At 46.1% G+C, this 25,798-nt stretch overlaps 1 protein-coding gene across 1 annotated transcript in view; it reads right to left on the bottom strand.

The window, feature by feature from the left end:
- The window catches only part of ADAM12 (ADAM metallopeptidase domain 12), a 390,012-nt gene that overhangs the window by 68,791 nt on the left and 295,423 nt on the right, over window positions 1-25,798 (bottom strand). The window contains exons 9-11 of the mRNA XM_019940251.3: window positions 25,612-25,781; window positions 22,641-22,725; window positions 18,944-19,092 (exon numbers count right to left, since the gene is read on the bottom strand). Of these exons, the coding sequence (XP_019795810.2) occupies window positions 18,944-19,092; window positions 22,641-22,725; window positions 25,612-25,781 (404 nt within the window). The remainder of the gene's footprint in view (window positions 1-18,943; window positions 19,093-22,640; window positions 22,726-25,611; window positions 25,782-25,798) is intronic.

Raw genomic sequence — 25,798 nt, 5'->3', positions numbered from 1 at the left:
CAGCTGTAGTGCTGTAACAGAGTTCCTTTCGAAATCTCTGTAACTTTCCTGGGCAGACAGAGGGATTGTTTCTGGTATCAAAAGTGATGCTGAATAGCTTCAGATGATGAGCCACAGGAAAAAGTGTAATTTTGCCCATTTGAAGAGCTTTGTGTTGAAAAGACGACAGTACATCACACAGGGAATTGAGAGCAGTACTTCTCTTTGCAGTGGAAGAAATGGAATCTTCTCCAGTGTAAGCATTTCCCAGGACGGCTCTATCTCAAGGCCTGACCCAGGAGACTAAACCTCATTCTCACTCAATGATACCCAACCAGGTGCTGTGATGAGCTCTGACCAGCTCATTCTGGGAGCGCACTGATTTCTAGAAAATGTTAAATTAGGAAAGACACAAGGATAAATTGTAAGCCTCGGGAATGGTGTATAAGCAAGATTAACAGCAGTTTATAGCAAGATTAACAGAAGCTCGGTGAAAGAGGGGTATCAATCACCCTGCTTCCCAAGTGAGAAGATGCCCACGAGCGTCCGGGGATTAGAGGGCTGAAACCAGCTCCAGGAACAGCTCCGACGAGCCCTCCCATCTCACTGTCTTTCAAAACAACAAATACATTTTGGGTTTTGGGGGGGATTGACATTAAAAAAAAAAGGGATAGATGGGCTTCCCCAGTGGCGCAGTGGTTGACAGTCCGCCTGCCGATTCAGGGGACATGGGTTCGTGCCCCGGTCCGGGAGGATCCCACACGCTGCGGAGCGGCTGGGCCCGTGAGCCATGGCCGCTGAGCCTGCGCGTCTGGAGCCTGTGCTCCGCAACGGGAGAGGCCACAACAGTGAGAGGCCCGCGTACCGCAAAAAAAAAAAAAAAAAAAAAAAAGGATAGAAACAAGATGAATGAGATCAGTTTAAGTCCAGGATTTAAAATTCAGATTATTTGGGAGAGGAGAACAGATCAACTGTTAGCAAAAAACCGACTCTTTTCGCGTCTGTGCTGGATGTGGTCAGACAGAAGTCGAGTTATCTGCGTAATAATACATTTCTAGTTCTCTTAGTTTTTTCCTATTCTGTTGAAGGACAAACCCCAGGTGCTTTTAAAGTTCTCTCTCATTTAGAATCATCCACCCAATTCACAGCTTTGCAGCCTTGATCTGAGGAACAGCGTCCAGGCGCGAATTCCTCGAGGTGCCTCTGCTGCAACAACAAAGCAGCAATGTTCTCCTCAGATGCCAGACGAGGTGTGGATGAGCTCACCGACACTGAAACTGATCCTCGCTCACCGTCACTCACACACAACACAGGGCCGGGCCTCGCAACGTGTAACCCGATTCCACCAGCAGGACGCCTGCCTTCAAAGTCAGTATAATTAAAACCTCCAGCAGCTGCCGGCCATGGCTCACAGCTCCTGTGCCCAGAGCACATGTGAATAGGTCCTCTTTCCCTGCAATCTGGGCCTTTCTGACTCGCTCAGAGGGACCCCAGGGAGGCCACTTGGGGAGGCCAGCGACCCTTCCCCACACCTTCCTGCCCTCTCTGTGGGCTGGACCGGTCAACATTCCCACCTCTACGTGAGGATGGAGAAACATCTCTGCCATCCTCCACGACCTCTCTTGATGACAAACGGCAATGTGTCCGAGGAGCATTTTGTACCTGCAGAGTATCTTTACTGCAGTCATCCTTTCATGATTTCTCATCATGGAGAACAGGTGACTATTTCCCTCTGATAGAATATTCCTGAGCCCTATTTGGGCACTTAGAGAAAGTCAGGCTTTAGAGGAAGAAAAGCAGAGTAACCTGTCACTCATCATTCAATTATCCTGCAAATATTTATTCAATACGTACTATGTTCCAGGCATTGTTCTGGGCTTTGGGGAGATGGAATGAATGAAACATACACAAATCCGTCTAGTGGGGCAGCCGAATAACACAGAAGATAAGGGAATCAATTACCTATTAGCAAGGAATGAGCATTAAAGAGAAAAGTAAGACAGGTCAGGGGGAGAGGATGTGCGAGGTGCTGATCTTTTAGGGAGGGTGATCAGGGAAGACTTCCCGGAGGGGAAGGCATTTGGGGCTCTCACCAGAAGGATGTGAGGGAACGAGGTGGAAGAACATCCGGAGGAAGAACGTTCCAGGCAGAGGGAGGAGCCTGTGCAAAGGCGCGTGGGCAGGCGTGACTGGCCTCGAGGACTTTGTTCAGCAGAAAGCAGCAGGCTCTTCTGTCAGTAACACACCCCCAGAGGGGCGACCCCCTCCCCAGAGAAGACCCCTAAGCCCTTGGAGGTCAGGCTGATGGCAAAAGACTACCATGGAGCATCATTAAATGGGGGAGGGGAGCTTTGCCCTGCATGGACCAAGCTCTGATAATGGCTAAAGATACTTTTCATAAGAATTTCAAACTCTTATTCCCCCACACTTTTTTTTTTTTTTTTTTTTTTTTTGCGGTACGCGGCCTCTCACTGTCGTGGCCTCTCCCGTTGCGGAGCAACAGGCTCTGAACGCGCAGGCTCAGCGGTCATGGCTCACGGGCCTAGCCGATCCGCGGCATGTGGGATCTTCCCGGACCGGTGCACGAACCCGTGTCCCCTGCATCGGCAGGCGGATTCTCAACCACTGCGCCACCAGGGAAGCCCAAGCAAACTAATTTTGATGGACAAGCAAGGGTCTGCCCATCATCTCCCTTCTGCCGGGATCATCTTGGTTGATCGGTGTGTAGGAAGGAAGGAGAGAGTAACTAAAATCTATATCTAAACCGATGGCCCTCCCTCAGTAAGCAGAATTCAGTGATCTAAAATGATTTCATGCAAACCAAAACTACACTGAGATGCCACCTCATGCCGGTCAGAATGGCCATCATTAAAAAGTCTACAGATAACAAATACTGGAGAGGGTGTGGAGAAAAGGAAGCCCTCCCACGCTGTTGGTGGGAATGTAAGCTGGTGTAGTCACTATGGAGAACAGTATGGAGGTTTCTCAAAAAACTAAAAACAGAGTAGCCATAGGATCAAACAATCCCACCCCTAGGCATATATCCAGACAAAATTGTAATCCAAAAAGATACTTGCACCCCTATGGTCATAGCAGCACTATTCACAACAGCCAGGACCTGGAAACAACCTAAATGTCCACCAACAGATGAATGGATAAAGATGTGGTACGTATACACAATGGAATACTACTCAGCCATAATAAAGAATGAAATAATGCCATCTGCAGGAACATGAATGCACCTAGAGATCACCATACTAAGTGAAGTAAGTCAGAAAGACAAATACCATAGGATATCGCTTATACGTGTAATCTAAAATATGACACAAATGAACTAATCTATGAAACAGAAAGACTCACAGAGAACAGACTTGTAGTTGCCAAGGGGAAGGGGGGTGGGGGAGGGATGGAGTGGGAGTTCGGGGTTAGCAGATGCAAACTATTATATAGAGAATGGATAAACAACAAGGTCCTTCTGTATTAGCACAGGGAACTATATTCAATATCCTGAGATAAACCAGAATGGGAAAGAATATAAAAAAGAATGTATGAATATGTTTAACTAAATCACTTTGCTGTACAGCAGAAATTATCATTGTAAATCAATTATGTTTCAATGAAAAATAAATGATTTCAACTCTCAAGAGATAAGGGAATTTTATGATACCAAATATCAGAGTCCTGTAATTACAACAGAATCCTAATTTACACATATTTAAACACCTTCTACAATACGTCTAAGTGGTCACTGGTTGCACAGTACCTAGTGCACAAGAGATGTCACTAATTGTTGGCTTAAGGACTCAATGAGCAGTTCATTGGTTTGCATGAAAAATGGGCCAGTGGACCTTGAACAAGACATGGAATCCACTCCCCAGCACGGTGTCAGGCTCCACAGACAGGATCTATCAGCACAATGCTTGTTCAGACTATTTCTCCAATTTGCCCACACAAGAGAACGCCTCCAAGGACATGCTTGCTCATCACCCTGCTTCCCGGATACCAACTCTGCTTCTGAACTTTTTTTTTTTTTTGTGGTACGCGGGCCTCTCACTGTTGTGGCCTCTCCCATTGCGGAGCACAGGCTCCGGACGCGCAGGCTCAGCGGCCATGGGTCACGGGCCCAGCCGCTCCGCGGCATGTGGGATCTTCCCGGACCGGGGCACGAACCCGCGTCCCCTGCATCGGCAGGCGGACTCCCAACCACTGCACCACCAGGGAAGCCCGCTTCTGAACTTTTGATGATAGCAGAATGAAACTTTTGGGATAGTATGTTCACTCCTCCCTCATTCATCTACTCACTCACTGGAGAAGTAATTATTATATTTAAAGCTCTGAGGAGGATCCTATGATGATTAAAATATGGCCCCAACCCTTCCCACTCTCCCCTTGCTGGACCTTTGCCAAGGGAACTATTGGACACACCTACTCCCCACACTGCCTCTCCATCCCTATAAATAAAATATTAGAAATACAATACATTCACATACATAAATGCATCATGCATATTTATTCATATAGAAATTATATAAAATATATAAACATATATAATTATATTGAACTGATGACATACACTATACATACTTTTTTGGAATAACTATTTGAGAGCCTGCTTTAAGCTAGATATGATGGGTACTTTTTCATAGTAATATTTTCTTCTTCTTTATACTTTCTTCTTTAAATTTACATTTTAAAACAACACAGTGAGATAGGTATTGTTATTCCCATTTTGCAAATGAGGTGAAGGCCCTTGTTTAAGAGTTCTCAGTTAGGGGATGGCAGAGACTAGATCTGATCCCAAGTTCAGTTATTTACAAAACTTACGTTCTTCACTACAGATATCATGTCAGCCCTGGATCACCTGCAGTAAAACTCCTGAAACATTGACAGTGATCAATACAGCCTTGATGTGCTTATTTACATACGAAGAAGGCATCCTTCCATCACTCAAACCACCTGCCTGGATCAGGGCCCCTCAAAGCGTGGTCCCAGCTTCACCTGGCAACCTACCAGAAATGCAAACGACCTGCCGCCTGAGAAAAAATCGGGGGTGGGGTCCAGCAACTGTTTTAACAAGCTCTCCAGGTGATTTCATTTTAAACTGAGGTAAAATTCACATAACATAAATTCACCACTTAAAAATATATAATCCCTCGGCTTTTAGTACATTCACAGTGTTATGCAACCATCACCACTAATTCCAGAACCTTTTCCTGAGCCCCCAAAACGAACCGCACCCTGTGAAGCAGTCACTCCTCATCCCCTCTCCCCGAGTCCCTGTCAACCACTGATCTGTTTTCTGTCTCTCTGGATCTGCCTAGTCCAGACATTTCATATAAATGGAATCATCCGATATGTGACCTTTTATGTCTGGCTTCTGTCACTCAGCATGAAGGTTCATCCACGTTGTGGCACTATCAGTACCTCATTTATTTCAATGACTAATATTCCCTTGTAAGTAAGACTACACCACAATCTGTTTATCTATTCATTAGCTGATGGTGCAGGTGATTTATCAAATTATCAAAATTAACGCTTGGGAACAACTGACCTCAGTGTAAAATTCAAATGTTGTAAGGATCATATATGGACAAATCCACACCTATTTGTGTGAACAATAAGAAATGCAAACTAGGAGCATTACAGGTCAGCTTTCTTGCACTTAAACTAGAAATGGTTCTCTTTTCCCCTGCGGTTCCATTTTCTAAGAAAAACTCGAGGTACAGCGTTTTGAAACCTCATCTGATTGTAGGCATGTGCTAGAAATTCTAAGAGAATCTGTCTCACAAAGCCAAATTCAAATCACAAATGAATTTTTCAAATATCTTTAAGTGTTAGAGCAGGTTAACTGATTAATCATCACACTCTGTATTAATTAAGGTACCAGCAAAGGTTCTGACTGTGAACAGAAAGGTGTTTCTGTTCTGAAGGTCCTTCCACTTGTTTCAAACTCCAAAGTACGATACTTCTGCCTTCCTTTGGCTCATTTTGTTCCTTTCTTATTTCATAGCTTTATTCCCTGGACTGTTAATGAAAAGAACATTGAATGGGGCCATATAGTTGCTCATGACATTGCAGATCCCGTGTAGCCCACGGTCGGTAGTTTGAAAAGAAAAGCCTCAGTTTCTTCTACAGTTTTTGGCAAACTCATCACAACGTGCTTTTTAACTTTTCATAAATTATCCCAAATATGCCAGGACAGCAGCTAAGTGAATTGACATATAGCAGCGACAGGCTGGTGCAAAGCAATAAAATTCGAGAATTATTCAGAAAAGAACCCCCTCTGCATGACACTTTCCCTTGGCAACAAGGATGCTTTAAAGTGATTATACCTAGGACCCAGAAAAAAGTGCTGCTTTCAGCTCACGGGCAGAGATTTCTTGCAGACACCTCGCCAGAGTGCCTGGCTCCTGTTCAGATGTGACCTCTTTAGTTAGACACATCTGCCTTTTTTCCCAATATTTACCAACCAAGGACGCTTGCGGGCAAGTTTACCATGCTGAATGAAAGGTTAGAAATAAAAAGCCAATGAAATAAACCACCAGGTGATTTTGGAAAACACACACACACACACAACCCACTTTTCAAAAGAGGAATGCCACTTATGGCTTCCCACCGTAAACGCAGTCACAGCTTAATATTTCAGCCCGTCACCAAGTTGCCAAGTAAAACATTATTAGGCGTTACTTTTACTTTGACACATCTGCAGTCAGAAAATTCTTTTCTTGTAGGAGCCTATTGTGCATCTCACGGCTGTATTCTTGGGGGCGAATCATACTAAGCCCATTTATCAATCTTGACAGTGGAAGTCGGGAGTCATCTGCCTTGCAAAAGCTCTCCGGGAATTATCTTTTCTTGTTGGCAATTAGGCAGCTAGGGGAAGCAGCTGCAAGCAGGCTGGATTCACCAGGGCTGCAGGTCACACTGTTCTTGATGTTTCCTTTGACCGCCCTGCCTCATTAAGAACTGTGTGCTGGGTCCCAAAGAATCCAGGTTCCTCAGCTCCAAGCTCTGGTGGGCGGGGGTCGGGGGACCACAGTCCGCACGCAGATTGCAGCAAAGAAAGGCAAGTGACCGGAGGAAGAAGGATGGAGCAGTCTGGGTAGCTGCTGAGAACAGCTTGGAGCTGACATAACCGTGTGACAGGAAAAGCCAACGTTGCAGAAAACCAGGGATGGGAAGCCATCCAGATTTCTCTGCTTAAATCGATTGAAAAAAACAAAAAAACACCTCACATCTTCTACAGCTGGTAAATGATTAGATGGTAAAGGGATAACTGGTTTGGGGAAATATGTTGCTGACATTCCGCCTCCCACTGATTTCTTCTTGCAGACTGAGATGGAGTTTTATTTTCTCCTGACAGTGGAAGTGACAGAGGCAGCAGGCCTGGGAGGCTACTGTCGATCGGGGCGCATGGCACAGAGCAGCTGGAGAAGAATCGAAACTGGAAGACTAAGTACGAGCACCCCATCTATTAAAACTAAAGCTCAGTTTTAAAACCAAGCCTCAGTTTTCACACCTGCAGACCGGGAATAATAACTACCTTGCCTGCTGAGGGAGAGAACAAATGAGCTTCAAACACAAATGGGAAAGTCTCTGGTTAACTTCAAAGATGCCAGCTGCCAATACTTGCCTGAAAAAGATGTGTGTCTCTTCCTTATTTAGAGGCGCTGTTTTGGCTATTTCAAATTACGGTTTGCCAGGGCCTTGTACGTTCTAGGGCTTAGAAACATTTTCCAATACGGTGCAGAATTTATTACAATTGTAGCCAAAATGTAGCAATCTTTAAACTGTAAGACCACAAGTACCAGTCAACTAGAGAGAAGGGCGATTCAGGAGGCAAAGGAATGATCAAGCAGTTAATAGGATCCCTCCATCTGATACATACGTGGTGTTGAAGACTCTGCTCATCCTGGAAGGGCCGAGCCATCTCTAGCTCAGCCAGAACATGGGCTTAGGAAGCATAAACCACCAACCAACACAAACAAACAAAGACGCTGTTTACATGACTGTTACCCGCCACGCCGCTGGCTGTGGTGGCTCTGAGTTGTTGGAACTTTTTCCAAAGTACTTTCCCAAAGCTCTGGTGACATGAGCACCCTGCACGTATTCTTCTGAACCCTTCCTCCACAGCCAAGCTGCTAGGCGGGGGGTCGGCGGGCAGTGTGGCCACAGACAGACCAGACCCGCCCTCCGTTCTCTGACAGCGCGACCTACTGACCCTTCCTCGCTAAATCTGCAATCAGCCTGAAGAGCTTTTCCAAAAGCAAACAATAACACACAGTTCAGGGCCAAGTTCTATGCATTCCTAGATCCTCCAGGAGCACAAGACTCACACTGTCCCCACCTTCTCTTCCTCGGGGAACGCAGGGCCCACGGACACCAACGGGTGCAAGAAGTCTTGGTTGGGATGGATTTGCTCGGCCAAGTGTTAACCCCAAAGTTCTCGGGCCATCTTGAGAAAAACCGTTAGGTTTTTCACAATTATGCCCTGGAATAAAAGCTTGCAGTCACCACGCACAGAATTTAGGAGTGACCCAGAGGCACGTCCTGTTGGGGCAGGCAGTGGTGTCTGTACCCGTGGCAACTGGCCTGGTGGTCAGCAGCCTGGCAGGACTGAGGTGCAGCCCAAGGTCACCCCGTTTCAGGGGATTTTGACTTCATCTCGTCCTGCACATCCAGGATAATGAGTAAAAATATTAACAGCACTTACCATTCTCGAGCAAGGGCCTGCTGTGGACCAGAAGCCTGGTGGGCATCCTTGCTCACCGACTGCCCGGTGAGTCAGATTGTATCATTCCTATTTTACAGATGAGGAAACTGAGGCACAGAGCAGTTAGACACCTTGCCACAGTCCTCTGGTTCCAGGGTCAGGACTGAAAACCCAGCCTCCTGATCCGAAGGCCTGCGTTTTCCCTCTGCAGCGACACTGCCTCAAGGGCAGTCAGGAGGCCTCCGGCAGCCTCAAGTGTGACAGGGCACAAATGGCCCGGAGCCAGCATCAGTATTCAGGAAGAGGGCAGTGGTCCAGGAATCTCTGGCTCCCTGGAGTCGGGTGCAGGTAACAGTGGAGCCCACGGTCCTGCCGGCTACTCGGAGGGCACGGTCGAGCACCTCCCTGAACGGCTTTGAGGCCAGGAGAAATGGCGGCGGGAAAGCGGGATTTATGGAGCACACCTGCGGCCACGCACACACCTGAGGGAGGTTGTGAGCTCACGCGGGTCTCAACAAGCTGCGGGCAGAGGGAACCGTCGCCCACCGGGACAGCACGGGACTCTGCCGGAGGACTTCCCAGGTCATGCTGGGAGGTGGATGTGGACCGAGTCCCACTCCGCCCGGCCAAGGGTGCCCGGCGTGACCCTGAACACGCGGGTTCACTCGACAGAACGGAACCCCGGCGGAGCCCACAGGAATGGAAAGTGACTGCATTAGGACCAAACGCTTGACCCCGTGGGCTGCCAGATGGGCCGCAGACGGCGAGGCAAACCACCGGGCCAGGAGCGAATGATCAAAAACGTCCTTAGAGGACGTTTCCATTGTTAATAGCAAACACCTGGGGCCCAGAATGGAGCCATCTGTGGCACGTTATAATTCATGTCTTTAACACGTGAACTTTGACCTCAGCTCCTCCTCCCCGGAAACCAATTAAAGTGTAAATGTAATTTCTCAGAATTTTTAATAAAGAAGGAGACGAACGAGGCCCTGGTCGGTTGAGAGGTGCACAGGCGGCCTCTAGGCGTTATCAGAAAGACCTTTCGGGGCTTCCCTGGTGGCGCAGTGGTTGAGAGTCCGCCTACCGAAGCAGGGGACGCGGGTTCGTGCCCCGGTCCGGGAGGATCCCACATGCCGCGGAGCGGCTGGGCCCGTGAGCCATGGCTGCTGGGCCTGCGCGTCCGGAGCCTGTGCTCCGCAGCGGGAGGGGCCGCAACAGTGAGAGGCCCGCGTACAGCAAAAAAAGAAAAAAAAAAAGAAAGATCTTTCGCTTCTGTGCTCTGACGGCTGTTTCCTCCCGAGCCCAGTCCCTAAAGGCAGGGGACGCAGGGCACCTGCACCCCACTAAAGGAGCCCAGCCCATCAGAGGCAGTGTCAGACTGGCTTCTCAGCTTCATCACAGGAAGAGGCGCTGTCTCTGCGTGGGGCTGGTCGGGGATGAGGTTCTGGCAGACATAAACAGATTCAGGGGTTAACAGAGGGCAGTTTACACAGCAAGATAGTTCCGCCCTCTCCTCCTGCCCCAGGAGACAGACCTGTATAGGTCATGCCCGTTGCATCTGCTGACTCTGCAAGTCTGCAACACTTTTAATCAAACATGATAGGAAAAGTGGTCATGGTAGATACTTCCAAGCCACCCAACGAGGGCTGAAGTCTTTTTGGCCCTGTTCTTACCTCACTGAGCTCCTGATGCTGGGCTGGCCACCAGGTCAGCCTGAAACTCAAGAGCTGTGAAGACTGGCACCCATGTCCCCGTTCCCCTCCCGCTGCCCCAGGGGATTGGGAACCGAAGGTTCCTTTCCTCACAGGGGCCAGGGGATAGGCCAGAGGCAGGAGCCAGAGGCTGTGGGCTGATCATCTTGAGTCTGGCCCTGACCAACCGTGGGGCCTCCGGCCTTTCTGAACCTCAGTTTTCTCATCTGTATGATGGAGGTGATTGTATCTGCCCTTTCCTCTTAGAACTGTGACAGTTAAATGAGAAAGGAGATGTGAAAGCTCTTTGTAAACTGGAGAGTAATCTGTGAGGTCTACAGGGTCTTACTCTTACAACTACTTTTAGTTTTTATATTTTTAACTTCCCACCTCCTACTTTAGCTAAATTAAGCCCAGGCTTGCAGCAGAAGTCACTTATAGAAGAAGTCCACCTTTTGAAAGTAAATTGCTCCTTGGTCTCCATGGAGTTTAAAAAAAAAACAAAAAACAATGGACTCAGCCCCCTATTTACCTGGGGTTTCTCAGTCCTTATTCTTTTTTATTTTGCTTTCGTTTTTCTCTTTATTGTATTGTTTCTGTTCTTGTGAGTTACCGTAACTCCATTGTAGATGATGTGGAATATAAAATAAACGAAAATGGCCATGCTACAGCAAACGCCATAGTATAAAAGACAACGGTCTCCGAATCTTCTCCTTAGAAGTGTAGCCATTACACGAAAGGTGAAATGTGGCTTCAGTCTGCACACATCTGATTGTGCTGGAATCACCCTCCATCTGTCCATCCATCCAGCCGCCCACTACCATTTATCCATCTGCTATCAGCTCACTCAGTCATCCACCCATCCACTCACCCTCCCATCCATCCATCCACTCACCCTCCCACCCATCCATCCACCCATCCATCCATCTATCCATCCACTCATCCTTTCAGTCAAGAAGAATTTACTGAAATCTACTATATGTTCCAGGTGCTGGGGCTTCAGCAATGAACAAAACAGACAAAATTCCTGACCTAGTAGAGCTTAAAGCGGGTCCTTCTGAATACTGTTGGTCACAGACAGGCCCAGAATTTACCCTTGACCTCACTCTGTGGCCTCTGTGCCAAAAGTCCTGGGGAAAGGAGGAAGCCGTGTGTGTGTGTGTGTGTGTGTGTGTGTGTGTGTGTGTGTGTGTAAGTGGGGAGGGATTGGCAGAATTTCAGCGGCAATGTTTTCACACATGTTCTACCACAAATAAAATGCTGGATTAACGAGCAATGACAGGAAATAATTCTCTGCTGTTGTAACCTAAGTTGAAGGAGATTTGCAGAACTAAATGGCTTAAAAATGGGCCAGCCTTCCTGCTTCCCAGAAGTCACACAGGGACAAAGCTCTGTACTGAGAAGGCTTCAGTTCCCGCCTGGAGCCTGAACACGGCACATACAGCCGAGGTGACCTCCACATGGTGAGGACCCCCGGGAGGCAGCATGGCGCGGCTGCCCCAATCTCAGCCTCAGTCTGGACCATGGAGCTCCCTCGGAGCCTGCGGTGGGAAGCCAGCACATCTTTCTCTAATACCCCAGGATAGATGCCCTTCTCCTCTTCCTGAGGTTTACAGCTGCTGCACATTTTTATTTGAGGTAAGTAATAGGAAGGTGGAAAGTCAGAGCTTCGGCTCCTGGTGACTCAGCCTAACGTCTTGGGGCTTCCATTTGGGTAGTTTTTTTTTTTTGCAGTACGCAGGCCTCTCACTGTTGTGGCCTCTCCCGTTGCGGAGCACAGGCTCCGGACGCGCAGGCTCAGCGGCCATGGCTCACGGGCCCAGCTGCTCTGCGGCATATAGGGATCTTCCCGGACCGGGGCACGAACCTGCGTCCCCTGCATCAGCAGGAGGACTCTCAACCACTGCGCCACCAGGGAAGCCCAACTTGGGTAGTTTTGAAAACGTAGGCAATTCATTTAACTTTCTGCTCCTCAGCCTTAAAATGGGTATAACCGCACCCAGCTCACACCGCTGACTGGTGAAAGATACATCCCCAGTAATCTCTAGGGTCAAAGTCAAGTCTGCCTCCGTTCACTTCCCCCAAACTGGATATTCAGGGAGCAGTGCTATGTGGACCAGTCTCCGTAGCTTGACCTCTGTTTTGCATCCAGCTTAAGAGGAGAGGACATTCTACCATGCCCTTGGGCAGTGACTTTTACTATCCCGACTCTGCATTAATTGCAGACAAACTCCTTCATTTTCCAGTGAGCAATATCTAATCCTACAGAGAGGAAATAAGAACATGGTCTGTATCGAGGGGTCCTCTTGAACTGCTGTCAGGAATATCTCCTGCCAGTTCATTTCCCCCTTATCGTCATGTCGGTAAGTGGTCAACTCAGTTACTCTAGCTGGATAGTTACATTGATTCTGCCCTGTAGCGTTTTAATGTTACTAGAGTGACTCATTTTGTTGTTGTTTATTTATTTATTTTTTACTCCTTGGATAAAGATTTCCATTGTTTTCCCTACTGCACCTTGAAGAAGGAAGTGAAGACTTTCTTAAACTTTTCTTTGAGAAAAAAAAATAATCACCTTCAAATGAAGAACTGATATGGGGAAACAATTTTCTCCAATCCCATGCTCGTAAAATCCCTTTATAGTAAGTGTATTTCATGACCTCAGATAGATCCTCAAACTTCAAATGGGGGTGAGTTTTAATTATGTGTATTCTGCACTGATTTTCAAGAAAGCAAGTGTTTCTTGAGAGGGGATAGCCTTTCCAGATACATCGAATTTCTGTCAGTTCCTACCACATCTGAAACTTGGGAACTTTTCACTGAAAAGTGCAGTTGATTTTAGTTTCCCGAACCACATTTTCAGATAGAGGCCTCCTCAAAAATAAATCCAAATTTCCTGTAACATGAGCTAGGAATTCTCGAGGAGGGTCTGCCTAACCCTATGCAATTCTTCCGGGATGGGTTCAGACTGGACTTTACTCCAGAATGTTCCCTGCCCACCACCCCTTCCAACCTTTGCTCCTTGTTCACAATGAATTATCGGTCATTTTTTTAAAGATGTGAGATGCTATTATGGTGATGTTTAAAATTTTCTCCTTATCTTTTAAGAGGCACAACTGAAGTACTTATAGATGATGTTATGATACCCAGGATTGTGTAAATAGATGAGATTAGGTGCCCCTGTGGTGAGCCCCATGGCACCCCAGAATGTCCCCTAGCAGCCCTGAGCTTCCAGTCTGTAATCACCAGTTTACTTGCCTGGGATCCCTAGCACAATATAAGGGCCTAGAAATCGAGGTTCCTGCCTTTCGTGTCCGTGGCCCCGCTCTGCACCTTGGAGTCTGGCACACAGGCACCCAGAAAATACAAGCTGAGTAAATGAGTGGTTTTGCTATAATTGGTCACCCAGCCCTGTTTCCTGAGTCGGAGGCAGGGCCTGTGTCCTCTCAGCTTTCCTGAGAGAAGGTTGAACTTGGGTGGAGGCCATCCAGCTGTGATCCACGTCCAGACAGCTGTGCAGCAGGGAGGTATGCGATGAATGTTTCCTAAATTGAATTATACGGAATCGAATGAGCCAATTATCCACACTTCGGAGGAAGTGGAATGGCAATGCTCTCACCTTGAACGTGGTGATTTGATCTACTGGTAGACGTAGAATGCCCAACCTCAGCTGAATGTGAATTATCCACACCCCTGGTGAGCGAGCAGGCGGTAACCCGCGTTCGCTTATTTTCTCGGCCCGCAGTCTCCAGGGCGCTCTGCGCACTGCCCTCCACTGTCCCTCGGCAGCCAGGCAGCACATTCTTTGCTTGAGAGCCGTCTGCCAGTCTGGATTAAACAAAACCCAAACAGCCCCAAGCTCTGCATCTTAGTATCAGCATGAAAACTATGGCTTCAGATATACCAGATATCTAGATCTGTGTATATCTCTTCAGATATATAGAGTGTGGAAGTGCTCTTTTGTGGCTGTTGAAGTAGAGCCCTTAAAGAATCTTACTAGAGGGAAAGCAAAGTGAAATCCTAAACAGAAGAGAACCTTTGACGTCAGGTCTACAAGACCGCTGAGGTGAGCGGGTGAAGCTGCGGTGCGATCCGCCCCCCCCCGCCCCCCGCCACCGGTGTGCTAACGCAGGCTCCTGCTTAAGGGATTCCGAGTGCCTAGTAATGACGCTGAAATAAAACGAGAGTTTATGTACCATTTCTTTTTTGACAAGAAGCTCCCCCCTATTTTTTACAGACAGTAAACCCCTTAATTTGGCAAACTACAATAGCTCAGATGCTACGCCGTCTTCTTAAAAGTGAAGAATTCTTAAAAGAAGACTCAGATCATGTTACTGTCCCGCCTAAACCCCTCCAATGATGGTTCCCTGCCCTAGAGATGAATCCACGTTCCTACCGCGGCGTGGGCTTTGCGTGCTCTGGCCCCTCCTTTCTCTCCAGTGGCATCAGCACCACTTCCCTCCAGCCCCACCCCGTTCCGATCCAGCCCCACCAGCCACTGGCTTCCCGTCAGCGATGCTTTCCCTCCTCATGGTGTCCCCCCTGCCCAAGCCCATGTCCTTCCATCTCTGCAGGCTCTCCATCCCTCTCTTCCTGTTGGTCTTGGCTTAAACGTCGTCTCCATGGAGAGGTCTCCCCCAAACCACTAATTAATGTCGGGTCCCCCAGCCCACGTGTCTCCTTTCTATCCTCTTCCTCTTCTTCCTTCATAGCACTTCTTCCAACCTGCAGGTTTTGATTTACTGTTTTTCCAGACTGTCTTCCCCACAAGAACGCAAGTTCCATGAGGGCAAGAAAAGGGTCTGTCCTGTTCGTGGCTGAAATAACCCCAACATCTATCAAAGCAGGTGGCACGCTGCAGGAGCTGAGTTACCGTGGGTTTCCGATCCAGCTGCATCCCCTCAGGAGATGGCTCTTTGACTCCAACTCTCACAGTAACAGAAAATTTTCCGCGAAAAAATAAAAGAGAGCTCTGAGAGTAGTTTTTGAATGTCAATACTGCCTTTCTTTTCTACTCTAGGAAGTGACATTTACTATTATAGTAAATTTTCTTTTCCCAAAGTGCTCCAATTATTCACGTTTTTCTTACTCCCATAAATGTGGCATACTTAGTCCTCAACCCCTTGAAGACCAAAGGCTCCAAGATGCTCATCAATGGGTGGACTCAACTGAGTTCAATCTCCCACACGAATCCCCAGATACTGCTTTTGCCAAGGAGTCATTTCCAAGCCAGGCCTTAATGTTAACAATCCAAAGACACACAACACACACACACTCACACACACTCACACACACTCACAGACTTGCAGTGATTAATGATACAAACTGCAAGGACACCCCCACCAACCATTCCTGTAACACGCGACTGAAGTCATGACACCCATGTTTAAAAGAATTCTCCTCCATCCTCGTAACTTTAGGCCTTTGGGTCCAATTCGTCAACGATAGCAGTTGGTGAAAGGTCAGGGTTAGGATTCTGGAATGTTTTGATAAAGAATAAACAAGGGGTATTAAGGGATGCATTTCTTTCCTTTAAACCATCTGCAGTACATGGTTCTTTTCGATTCTGGGAGACTTTCGTATCGTGAAAGCAGTCCTTGATTCATCTCTTTGCAAGTCACCTTTGGGGCTGAGACTTAAATCACATTTTAACATTTGCCACTCATGTCTGAATCAGCAGTGGGGAGGAAGCTGGGAGGAAGGTTCGGGTGTGGGCCAGTTGAAAATGAGCCGCTCACACAGACACCACGGGCACTTACATGGCACTGGAAGCGCTTTCCAGCAACTATAAGCAGGAATTCTGAAAAAACAAAAAAGCCTTTAACTCTTCAATGGTTCCAAGGTCCCTGTAAGCTAAATAATAATACCTCCATATATTTGTGGAGTGATTTACAATTTACAAAGACACATGATCTCATTTAATCCACTCTCCCACTCTCGTGGGGACTCTATGAGGTAAGAGAATGACCACGTCGAGATAATACTGGAGATTAAAAGCAGCCTGGAAATTCTAAAATGGGTGATGGATGACTGAGATGGCCAGAACAGCTTGACCTCCTCCTTACTGTGGGCTTTTGTGATTAATTCACCCACTTGCTTAGGAAGTTTCTTTCCATCTGAGAAAATTAAAAACACCACTCTCTGGACAGGAATGTGGGATCATAAATGAGAACCAAATAGAAAAGATTTACGCGAAAGCACGAGCTCAGCAAAAGAGGAAACTCAGAAATCGCTAATAAGGTATAAATCAAGGAAAGGCTATTAGCAAACCCCTGGTCAGAAAAAAGACGCTTTTTAAATGATTTGCTGAGCCCTTAACAATACCATTTCTACCTCTGATTTTCAAATATCTCCAGGGTAATTTGGCTTGCAATCCTTAAACGCTGCCATGAAGACTTTCCAATTTGAAGGGATTTACACAGAATTACAGAGAGTACCAGAAAGCAATGCCTTGCCATTGTGCCTCCAGAGCTGTAGGACTCTTAGGGCTGTAGGGTCTTCCTCATCTGTGCATTCTCCACAACAAAAAACACAGGAGTCAAAGGATTTGTTGAATGTGTGAACAAACAAGTGAAAGAATAGGTGGATGAATGAATGGATGGATGGATGGGATGATGAAAAGAGGGACAAATGGATGGATGGATGGATGGAAGGAAGGAAGGACAGAAGGAAGGAAGGAAGGAAAAATAAAGACTGATCACTCATTTTCCTGATAAAAACGTAAGAGCCAGAGGGGCTACTAATTTGCTTGTTTTACCAAAAACAACTAGTGTCAGAATTGAGGCTACCAGGCCTCTTCAATCCCAGTGTAACATCCCCAATCTAGATTTTCCTCTCTTCCATTCGTCTCTTTTATCACGAGGTCTGGAACATTAACAATCCAATCTTAGTCTTTGAGAACCACTTTTGGAGGCACATAGGCTGGTGCGTTTGTGCCTACTTAATGATCAGGGAGATTGGCACAGGCTGCATTCTCCGTGGCCACTCGGAGCTCATCAGGAATGAGAAAGCACGAAGACCGCTCAGTTTCACGTCACCTTCCTGCCAATCTCCTCCCCAGAGATTCTGGACCCTATCTGGGCTGGTGGAATGTTGGAAACAGAAGACACCCGCAGGCCCTGGCCCAACCTCACCCCCTAAGAAGGGATTCTTTGCCCCAAATACCCAACAAGCAGCTATTCTGCCCCTGCCCGGGGAGTTGAAATGACAAGGGGCACTGCTTCTGGCAGCAACCTGCCTCCCTTTGGGGAAGCTCCCCTCGTTGAGTTTTGCAACGTTTCACTTCCTGTTGGTGTTGGGCCTAAGATACTTTCACTTCCTGCTCAGGTTCTAGGCTTCTGTCATCACAGACTCAGAGAGCAAGTTCCTCTACTAGGTCTTGGCGAGTCCCTGGAATTGTGCTTAAGACAGAACCTCGAGCAAAAACAATGCACACCTGAAGGCTTTGTGCTGACGGTGGTGATGGACCGGAGAAGCAGTGCCTTGCTGGGGAAAGACGCCTTAGCGACCAGCTCCCGTGAAACGACACGATGTGAGCCGTGAAGTTCTGCCCTACAGGCCATTCAAGAGGAGGCCCACGAGGCTATTGGTTGTAAGAGCATAACCACGTTCTGTAACGATCCATCCCTCTTCCGGCACTTTCAATCCTCTTTAAGCAGGTGCCCCGCCCCCCGCGTACACCACGACCTCGCAGAGGCCAGCCTTCGGGCTGCCCGTCCGCACTTGCTTCTTGTTCCCAGTGCTACCTTTCAGCAAACTCAGAGAGCAGACTTGGCCTAGGAAGTGCCGTAAAGATAAAAGCACTGGGAAGGTCTCAAGGTACGAAAAGGAAGCCGGCGTCATAACAAGTGCGTGCTTTCCTTCACTAGTGAAAATCTTCCTACGTTAGCACACCATTCTAGTTTGGGAGGGGCCCGTAGAGGTGTAGGGACACATCGTAATCACTCCAAGTTGCATCTATTTCTACCTCCTCTGAATGCTGCAGTAATGAAACTGTCTTCCTTTTTTCCTGGGTGAATCAAGTCTAGCGTTTCAGAAAGGCATGAAATGAGGAAGAATGACATCATTTACTGAAAAGGAAAAGTCCCATCATTTAAACCTTTAAGATCTGAGAAGGGGCTGTGGTGTTAGAGGCGGGGACCCTACAAATCCCCAAGCTACTGACACATTTCAGCTCCGCCCCAGGGCCAACCCAGAGGGAAGACGCACGTCCCCGCACGGGACCCATCTAACCGCGCCCACTTTGCCCCGTGGCTTTACCACGCCCAGACGGAGCTGTAGGTGCGAATCAAAACCAGGTGCTGGGATTGTAGGGTAATTCGCGATCTCTGAACAAAGGCAGGATCCGTGCCCACCACTTCTCAGGGAGGCGCTCAGGCCTCATGCCCTGTGCTCTGCAATCTGGGTGCTTCTCTCAGGGAAGCACGGTCCACGGAATTTCTTTCGGGAAGCTTCCATGGGCGCTCTGGCCAGAAAACCAGGGAGCTCTTTGCCCAGCTGTTTCCCAATACATATGTCAAGCTGCATCCCGACTCTCAGAGCAGCTGGAAGCATCAGTACTTGCCCGGTTGAGGGGTTCATGATGCAGCCTCCTTTGTCAGCAGCCGTTCTGCAGCTACAGCCCCTCTCCAGGGTGTCATGGTTCATCCCGAAATTGTGTCCCAGCTCATGGGCCAGGGTCACAGCCGCGCCAAGGGGACTGTCTGAATGGTCCTCAAAGAAAATACAAGAGCACAATGTATAGTTCACATCTTTTTGGCCCCTTTCCCAGCCACCCCCCTCCCCTCAGCCCTGGCCCCCAGATATTTATCTTTTATAAACATTTAATGGAGTCCAATCTCCTACAAGGAACCAAGATAGAGCCCCATTATATAATTCAAACTTAAAAAAAGATTTGATCTATTTTATTCAACTAGTTTGGGGGCCCCTCTGCTGAAGAATGCATTCCTCATGAATACACGTAGGATTCCTTGTGTCTTTACATGAAATAATCAGGGCAATCATTTCCCTCTCGCTTCCTACAATCTCTCACAAGACACCATTCTACTGAATGAAGCAAAAAGTTGTCCTGTATCATAGGAAGAAGCAGCTCGTTCCTTCACGGGTAATGAAAGTACCGTTTTCTCCCTGATTGAGATGATGCTGGTATAAAGTCGTTAGGGGAAGCATACTTTGAACAGTATAAATAAGATCTGAGCGAGTGTTACTGAGTATGCCTCTTGCTGTCTACTTGGTAGAGAAGGGTCCTTGGAATATTCATAAGAATGCACCATAAAAGCTAACGACATCGAGTAATCTGAAGACTCATTGGATTAAGATTGTTATCCAGTTGCGCCTTACTCTTGCTGGCCCTTTGTTTTGTCAGGTAGATTTTGGAAATGGATGGAGGCATCCTGACTCTCTGACTTTTGCTCTTGGGAGTCCACTCAACCTTTTGCTTGGTTTTGGAAGGCGGGTTCTCCACCCAGCAAGCACTGCTTGGCCACCCTTAACTTAGTGGAGTGCATGCATGGCTTGGCTAAAGAGATATTAGAAATTAATTTTTAAAATATCATTACTCAACTTTAACGAACTAAAATTAGTTGATTTGCAGAAATGGTGCCCATGATTGGTGTTTCTGCAAGAGCCTGCACACCACAGAGTAATGAAGGTAACATTGAATCCTGCTTTGTGCTACCCAGGAAGGAGATAAGAGGCTACCCAAGAGGTTTCCAGGAAACAGCGACACTGTGCTTTAGAGAACGCATTATTCCTGTACAGACAATCTTTGCGGGGCCTCTTGATATAGGTGTGTTCATATAAGGTTTTATAGGCTTGTTGGTGGTTACAGCTGTAGCTACCTTTCTCACTGGCCCTCAGTCTAAGAAAAGAGTGTCATGTCAAAGAACCAAGTTATTCTTAGAATAGATGAAATTCCTAACAAATGACTTTGTGTAGATTTTAGTTTCCTGTTGTAGGAAGCTTCGCAAACGTGTTTCAGGAAATCGATTTTCTTCAATCTAAGAATGCTGAGGGCTGAACCTAGCATGCTTTGGCACAAAAATTCAAGGAATTCATCCTTAAAAAATGACTCTTCATCAGATTCTTTTGTATCACTGAATATCTTGGTTTTGTCTTGAATTGCCTAATTGTTTCACACTCTTTCACGCATAGGTGATTATACACAGAATGTCTCTTAAGAGACCCTGATAAACAGTTCATATTTCTAATAAGACAAAAACCTATTTCTTTATTTCTGGCGTTATCTCCAAACCAAGACTGTTTTAGTCCAGTTAGATACAAAGGCACGGCTTGAAGTGACTAAAATTAGTGATCTGTTCTATCTTGGAAAACTAGAGAAACAGTACAGAACTCAAATTTTCAGTGTGATTAGGATTCCTGCTTCCTTGCGACATGATCTCCTTCCTCTTAGATTTGTGAGTCCTTGAAAGAGGCACGGTCGTACGTGACACCCACGAATTCAACTTTAGAGACACAATAGGAGAAAGTCTAGACGCTTTAGATCTGGTCAAGATACTGATTTTGTTGATCTCATGAATGTTATAGAAACTGAAGGAGCTGTGGACTTTCAGCCTACATGATGCTTCTCTTCTATGTGGAGTAAACAAACAGTGAGCCTAAGGATGGGCTTTACTGCTGGCCGGCCCATCAAACATTTCTTATTGATTAACTCTGGTTGACTTGATTCCTATTGCAGTACATACATCTGCTTCTATTTCCCCACATTCATTTTGATCTTTTTTTTTCTTTAAATAGGCTTCCCTGTCTCCTTTTAAAGAAGGAATCTTGACCAAATGCTTGCATGGAAACAGAATAAAGGACGTGAACTTTAAAAAGTTGCTTAATACCATCAGATGGGTTATAAGAACCTCTGAACACTCCACAGCTGCAGAACCCGCCATACTTATAAGGAATTCAGTTTCAGCTCTAAAAAATATTTATGCCAATTTTAAGTGGCAAAGTCAGTAGCGATGGACCATGGAACCATGAAACAGAAAATGATTCCCTCTTAAAACTTTACGGGCTGCTCTGTAAAAAGACCATTGGGATCTGACTTGAAATGAACCTGGCATCAACAAAACCCAAACTTTCCAGTGACTTCCATGGTGGAGATCACTGGAAGGCTTCCAGGTTCAAAGGAAACCAGAGGGTAGCCCGTCGAGGCCAGAAGTCCACTGGGTGAGTGCCATCCCTCCAAACAGCCTCCTCAGCCTACACATTCAGTGAATGTTTATGTTAATTACCAGCGCCACCCAGAGAAGAGGAAAATATTCATTGCGGATATTCACTAAGAAGATTAGGCTGGGTAGTACGTGGAGAGCAAATAAAAGTCAGCAGAACGTTACTCCTTCAGCCCTTCAATACAATGGAATATTCACAAATGTTCTGTTTGAAAAACGTGGAGGAATTCATGGTTTCTTGGAAGGGCAAGCTTCTGTTTGTTTAACAGAGATGGTGGAATCGTCTCCGAGGACACTCCCTATCTGAGGGCTGGTGCAGAGGGGACACTCTGTTTTCCCATCAGAGTCAGTGACAGCATGGGGTGAAAACCTTTCCTTTAGTTACCTGATGAAGGGGAACCTGTCAGAGTTACCTCCCTCTTAAATTCACAAGAAACAAGTCCCCAGTAGTCTCCCCATTCTATTTCCTTTTACAGACATATGTAATATGACAAAATGATCCTTGTAAGGCAATAAACCTAGGTCTCTGCCTTCCAAGAATAAGGTTAGTGTAAAGACAGATTGGACACTGGCTAGGAGGTATGTCAAGCATTTGCAGTGGTACATAGTTAAAAACCTCAGACTTTTGGCTATCGTGCCTGGAGGGAGAACAATCAGAAAGCCATTCTAACGGCAATATTTGGTGAGATCACAGCCCATCCCAGAAGCTGAGCGATGGGGGGAACCCCAGTGACCTGGCTCATCCCAGTGCCAGGAGGAATTCCTGGATGGAGGCGGGTGGATCAAAATCCCACTTGAAACTTGCTCTCCGCAAAAGGTGTAGACTGGCTTTCCCTGGGCTGTTTTCACACACTCAGCCTTCCTGTGTGCGGCGTCATGTGTTTTATAAACAGTCCCTAGAGTGCTGTCGGGTATGGCAGATCATAAGCAGAGCTAGAAAAAGGGTAGAATTATATCTAAGCAGCATTAAAGAAAAGGACCTAATTCTACAAAGTCTGGTGAAAGTAGAGATTTCCCGGGAAATCATCAAGAGAATTGGGTCTGGACTTGGCTGTCGGATTCTCGGTGCTCCTGGCTTACCATGACGATTCCCCCGGACTGTTCCGCCGTGCACATGCTCATGATGGGCGCCATGCCGATGGTGGTCCCCTGGAAATACACTCCACTAGAAAGAAAAGAAAGAAAAGAAAGGACTTTCTTCAGTCAGTATAAGGACATTTTCTAATATTTGAAATTCGGCTGGACGTTCCTACATTCCAACAGGAAAACTGCACAAGCATAGGCAAAGACGAAAAGAGCGGCGTGAGAGTATGTTTACAGGTGATTTTTATCTTTGGTTCTTCTAAAATTTATCTTCCAGTTCACCATCGTCTCCTAATCCTTTCAGATTTTTGTTTTCAAGACTCGGGACAACAGCTAGTCACGACTTATATGTTTATAAGTTGTAACCTGCTATTTTCTAATGAACTGGGCGGGGAGCTGTTCCTTTGCAACCATGTCTGCTGACGTTAGGGCTGAAAAGAGTCACAGAGAATCACTGTTAACAAGTGAAAGGCATTAGATGCTTTACTAGATTTTCTGTTGCAGCTGAATTTTGCTTTCCTGGGTAACATTACAATTAGGCCAGAAACCCAAACTCTTCCCAAATGTCCTGCTGATACAGCTTGCAAAACTGAGATTGGCAGAAAAATGATTGACCCTCTGGAGTCAGTGTAGAAGTTAGCACCCACAAAGCCTTGGCATTCCAGGAGGAAGCTTCCGGAAGGGGAGCTCATGGCTTAGGCGTGGCTCTTCCCCTATATGGAATCTTAATCAATGAGTAATGACATCAAGGCCTCTTTAATGCAATGCTAGTAATTCCAACCTCATGCATTAAAAATTAAAAACTGTATTTGCTGAATCTCCTTTAAGGGAAAAAGTGACTTACCCATGTTATCTTGGCCATGTACATATATAGCTATTACACAAATTATTTGAAAAGTTATATATTTAGCAGTGCTCAGTTGGATGAAATGGGATAAGTATATACAAAATATAACCTCACCTATGTATGTATGTATCCAATCACCCATCTATCCATCCAGCCAACCAGCCATCCTATTACATGCATATGTACAGTAGTAGTGATTGCAGCTTTTATATTTACATCTATATAGACCGTTTTAACAGATACAATTACACCTATATATATATATATATATATATATATATAAATAAGGTTATATAAGAGGCTAATTTACTTCCAGATGTTCAAGTTGGACAGACTCCATTTGGGGGAAAAAAATCAAAACAAAACACTCTGACTCTATTTTTAGTAGTTCAGGCTTAATCAATGCATAAAATATGAGGCAACCACAAATATCCAGGGTGGGAAAAAAAAAACAGCCCCATGAAATGGCCAAAGTAAATCATCAGGGAATGCCCACAGGCTCAGTTCAGAGGAAGGCCTCTGCGAAAGTGAGGTTAGGGTAGGACTGCCTTTCAGCTTCCCATAAATGTTCAGTAAACTAGATCCAATTTGTCAAAGAAAAGTGTCTCTGACCCTAAGGCTTTCAATTCAGTGATATGAGCGACACGAGAACATAATAATGGCATAAACTGTTTAAGAATCTTAATAAAAAGCTGTTCAGTTTAGGGAAAACCTACTCCATACCAACTTAGATTATGACATTTTTTGTTTAACTATAAAGGTGTCTGTAACATGGTACCAAGGTATTATACTATATCACAGGTGTGCTTTCCCTCATTTTATTATCTTCACGACCCTCATCACGCTCTGAAATGTCTTTGTTTGTTATTGCCTCCTCCCAGTAAACTGGAGACTCCCAAAAGTGGGGAGGTTTACGATGTTGGTCACCATTATGTTCAAAGCCCCTAAAACATGTTTTGTTCCTCGTTCGTGCTCAATACACATTGATTGAACAACAGAACACAAGGTTGATCTGCGACACTGCTGGTATTCTCTGATCTAGAAAACCAAGAGTAACAGCAAAACAGGAGGCATAAAGATTTTCTTTCTCCAGGCAGCTGACAACGATCACCCTAATGTACTGCCTTCAGATCTTGCATAAATATTTTTCGCTAATAATGACAGAACATGAGCTTTTCAAAAATATACTACTCAGGACAACTTTATATCAAGACTAAGCCTAGAGGGAGGGATAAATTGGGAGTTAGGGATTGACATATACACACCACTATATTTAAAATAGAGAACCGACAAGGACCTACCGTATAGCACAGGGAACTCTGCTCAATATTCTGTAATAACTTAAATGGGAAAAGAATTCAAAAAAGAATAGATACCTGTATATGTATAACTGCATCGCTCTGCTGTACACCTGACACTAACACAACATTGTTAATCAACTATACTCCAATATAAAATAAAAATTGAACAAAAAAGAAATGAAAAGGTCGATAAACAAATAAATAAAAACATGAGAGAAAAACATGAAAAAAAGAAAAGTATTTGTGAATGTCAAAATGTTATTTCGATTGTCTTTATGACACATATAATCTGTAAATTAAATTTGAGAAGTCATAATAAAAACCTTCATGGATTAATAGTATTAAAAAAAAAAAAAAAGACTTGGGACTTCCCTGGCGGTCCAGTGGTTAAGACTCCACGCTTCCACTGCAGGGGGCGCGGGTTCAATGCCTGGCCGGGGATTGAACTAAGATCCCGCGTGCTGTGCGGTGCCGCCAAAAAAGAGAGAAAAAAAAGACTCAGCCTGGAAACAGTAGCATAGAGGAAATGTCCAGGTGTTAGACGAAGGAAATAAGACATCAGCCAGAGGGATAGTTTTCCCAGGGAATGCAAAGAAAGACTTTTCCAACAGCCCCCAATTTCAATCGAGATGGCCTCTCCCCCCGCCCCACCCCGCCCCCACAGTGTGGGCTGAGAAGCCCCCTTTGCCCCTGGTCCAGTCAGTGTGTTCTGCTGAATGACGTGCAGCTTCGTGGACTGCCGGGTGAGGCTAAGAGGGAGAGCAGGTGTGCTGAGATCACTCTTTTATTTTAAGCAAAGGAGAGACAACAGATGCCTTACCTGATAAGCTGTGCATTGTCATGGGATTTGCGAGGTAGAAGCTTCATCTTTCTCCAGTCCAGAAACTCGTGGAGGCTCGTGAATGGGTCCTGACTTATGGAGCATTTGTCGATGTCGTTCCACACCTCTACGCCCACCAACACGATTCGAATGTTCAGCGGTCTGTAAAACTGAGGGAGACAGAAGA

Source organism: Tursiops truncatus, chromosome 16, assembly GCF_011762595.2.
Source record: "Tursiops truncatus isolate mTurTru1 chromosome 16, mTurTru1.mat.Y, whole genome shotgun sequence".
Lineage (NCBI taxonomy): Eukaryota > Metazoa > Chordata > Mammalia > Artiodactyla > Delphinidae > Tursiops > Tursiops truncatus.
The sequence above is the reverse complement of the archived record's forward strand: the minus strand, read 5'-3'. Positions and strand labels throughout refer to the sequence as shown.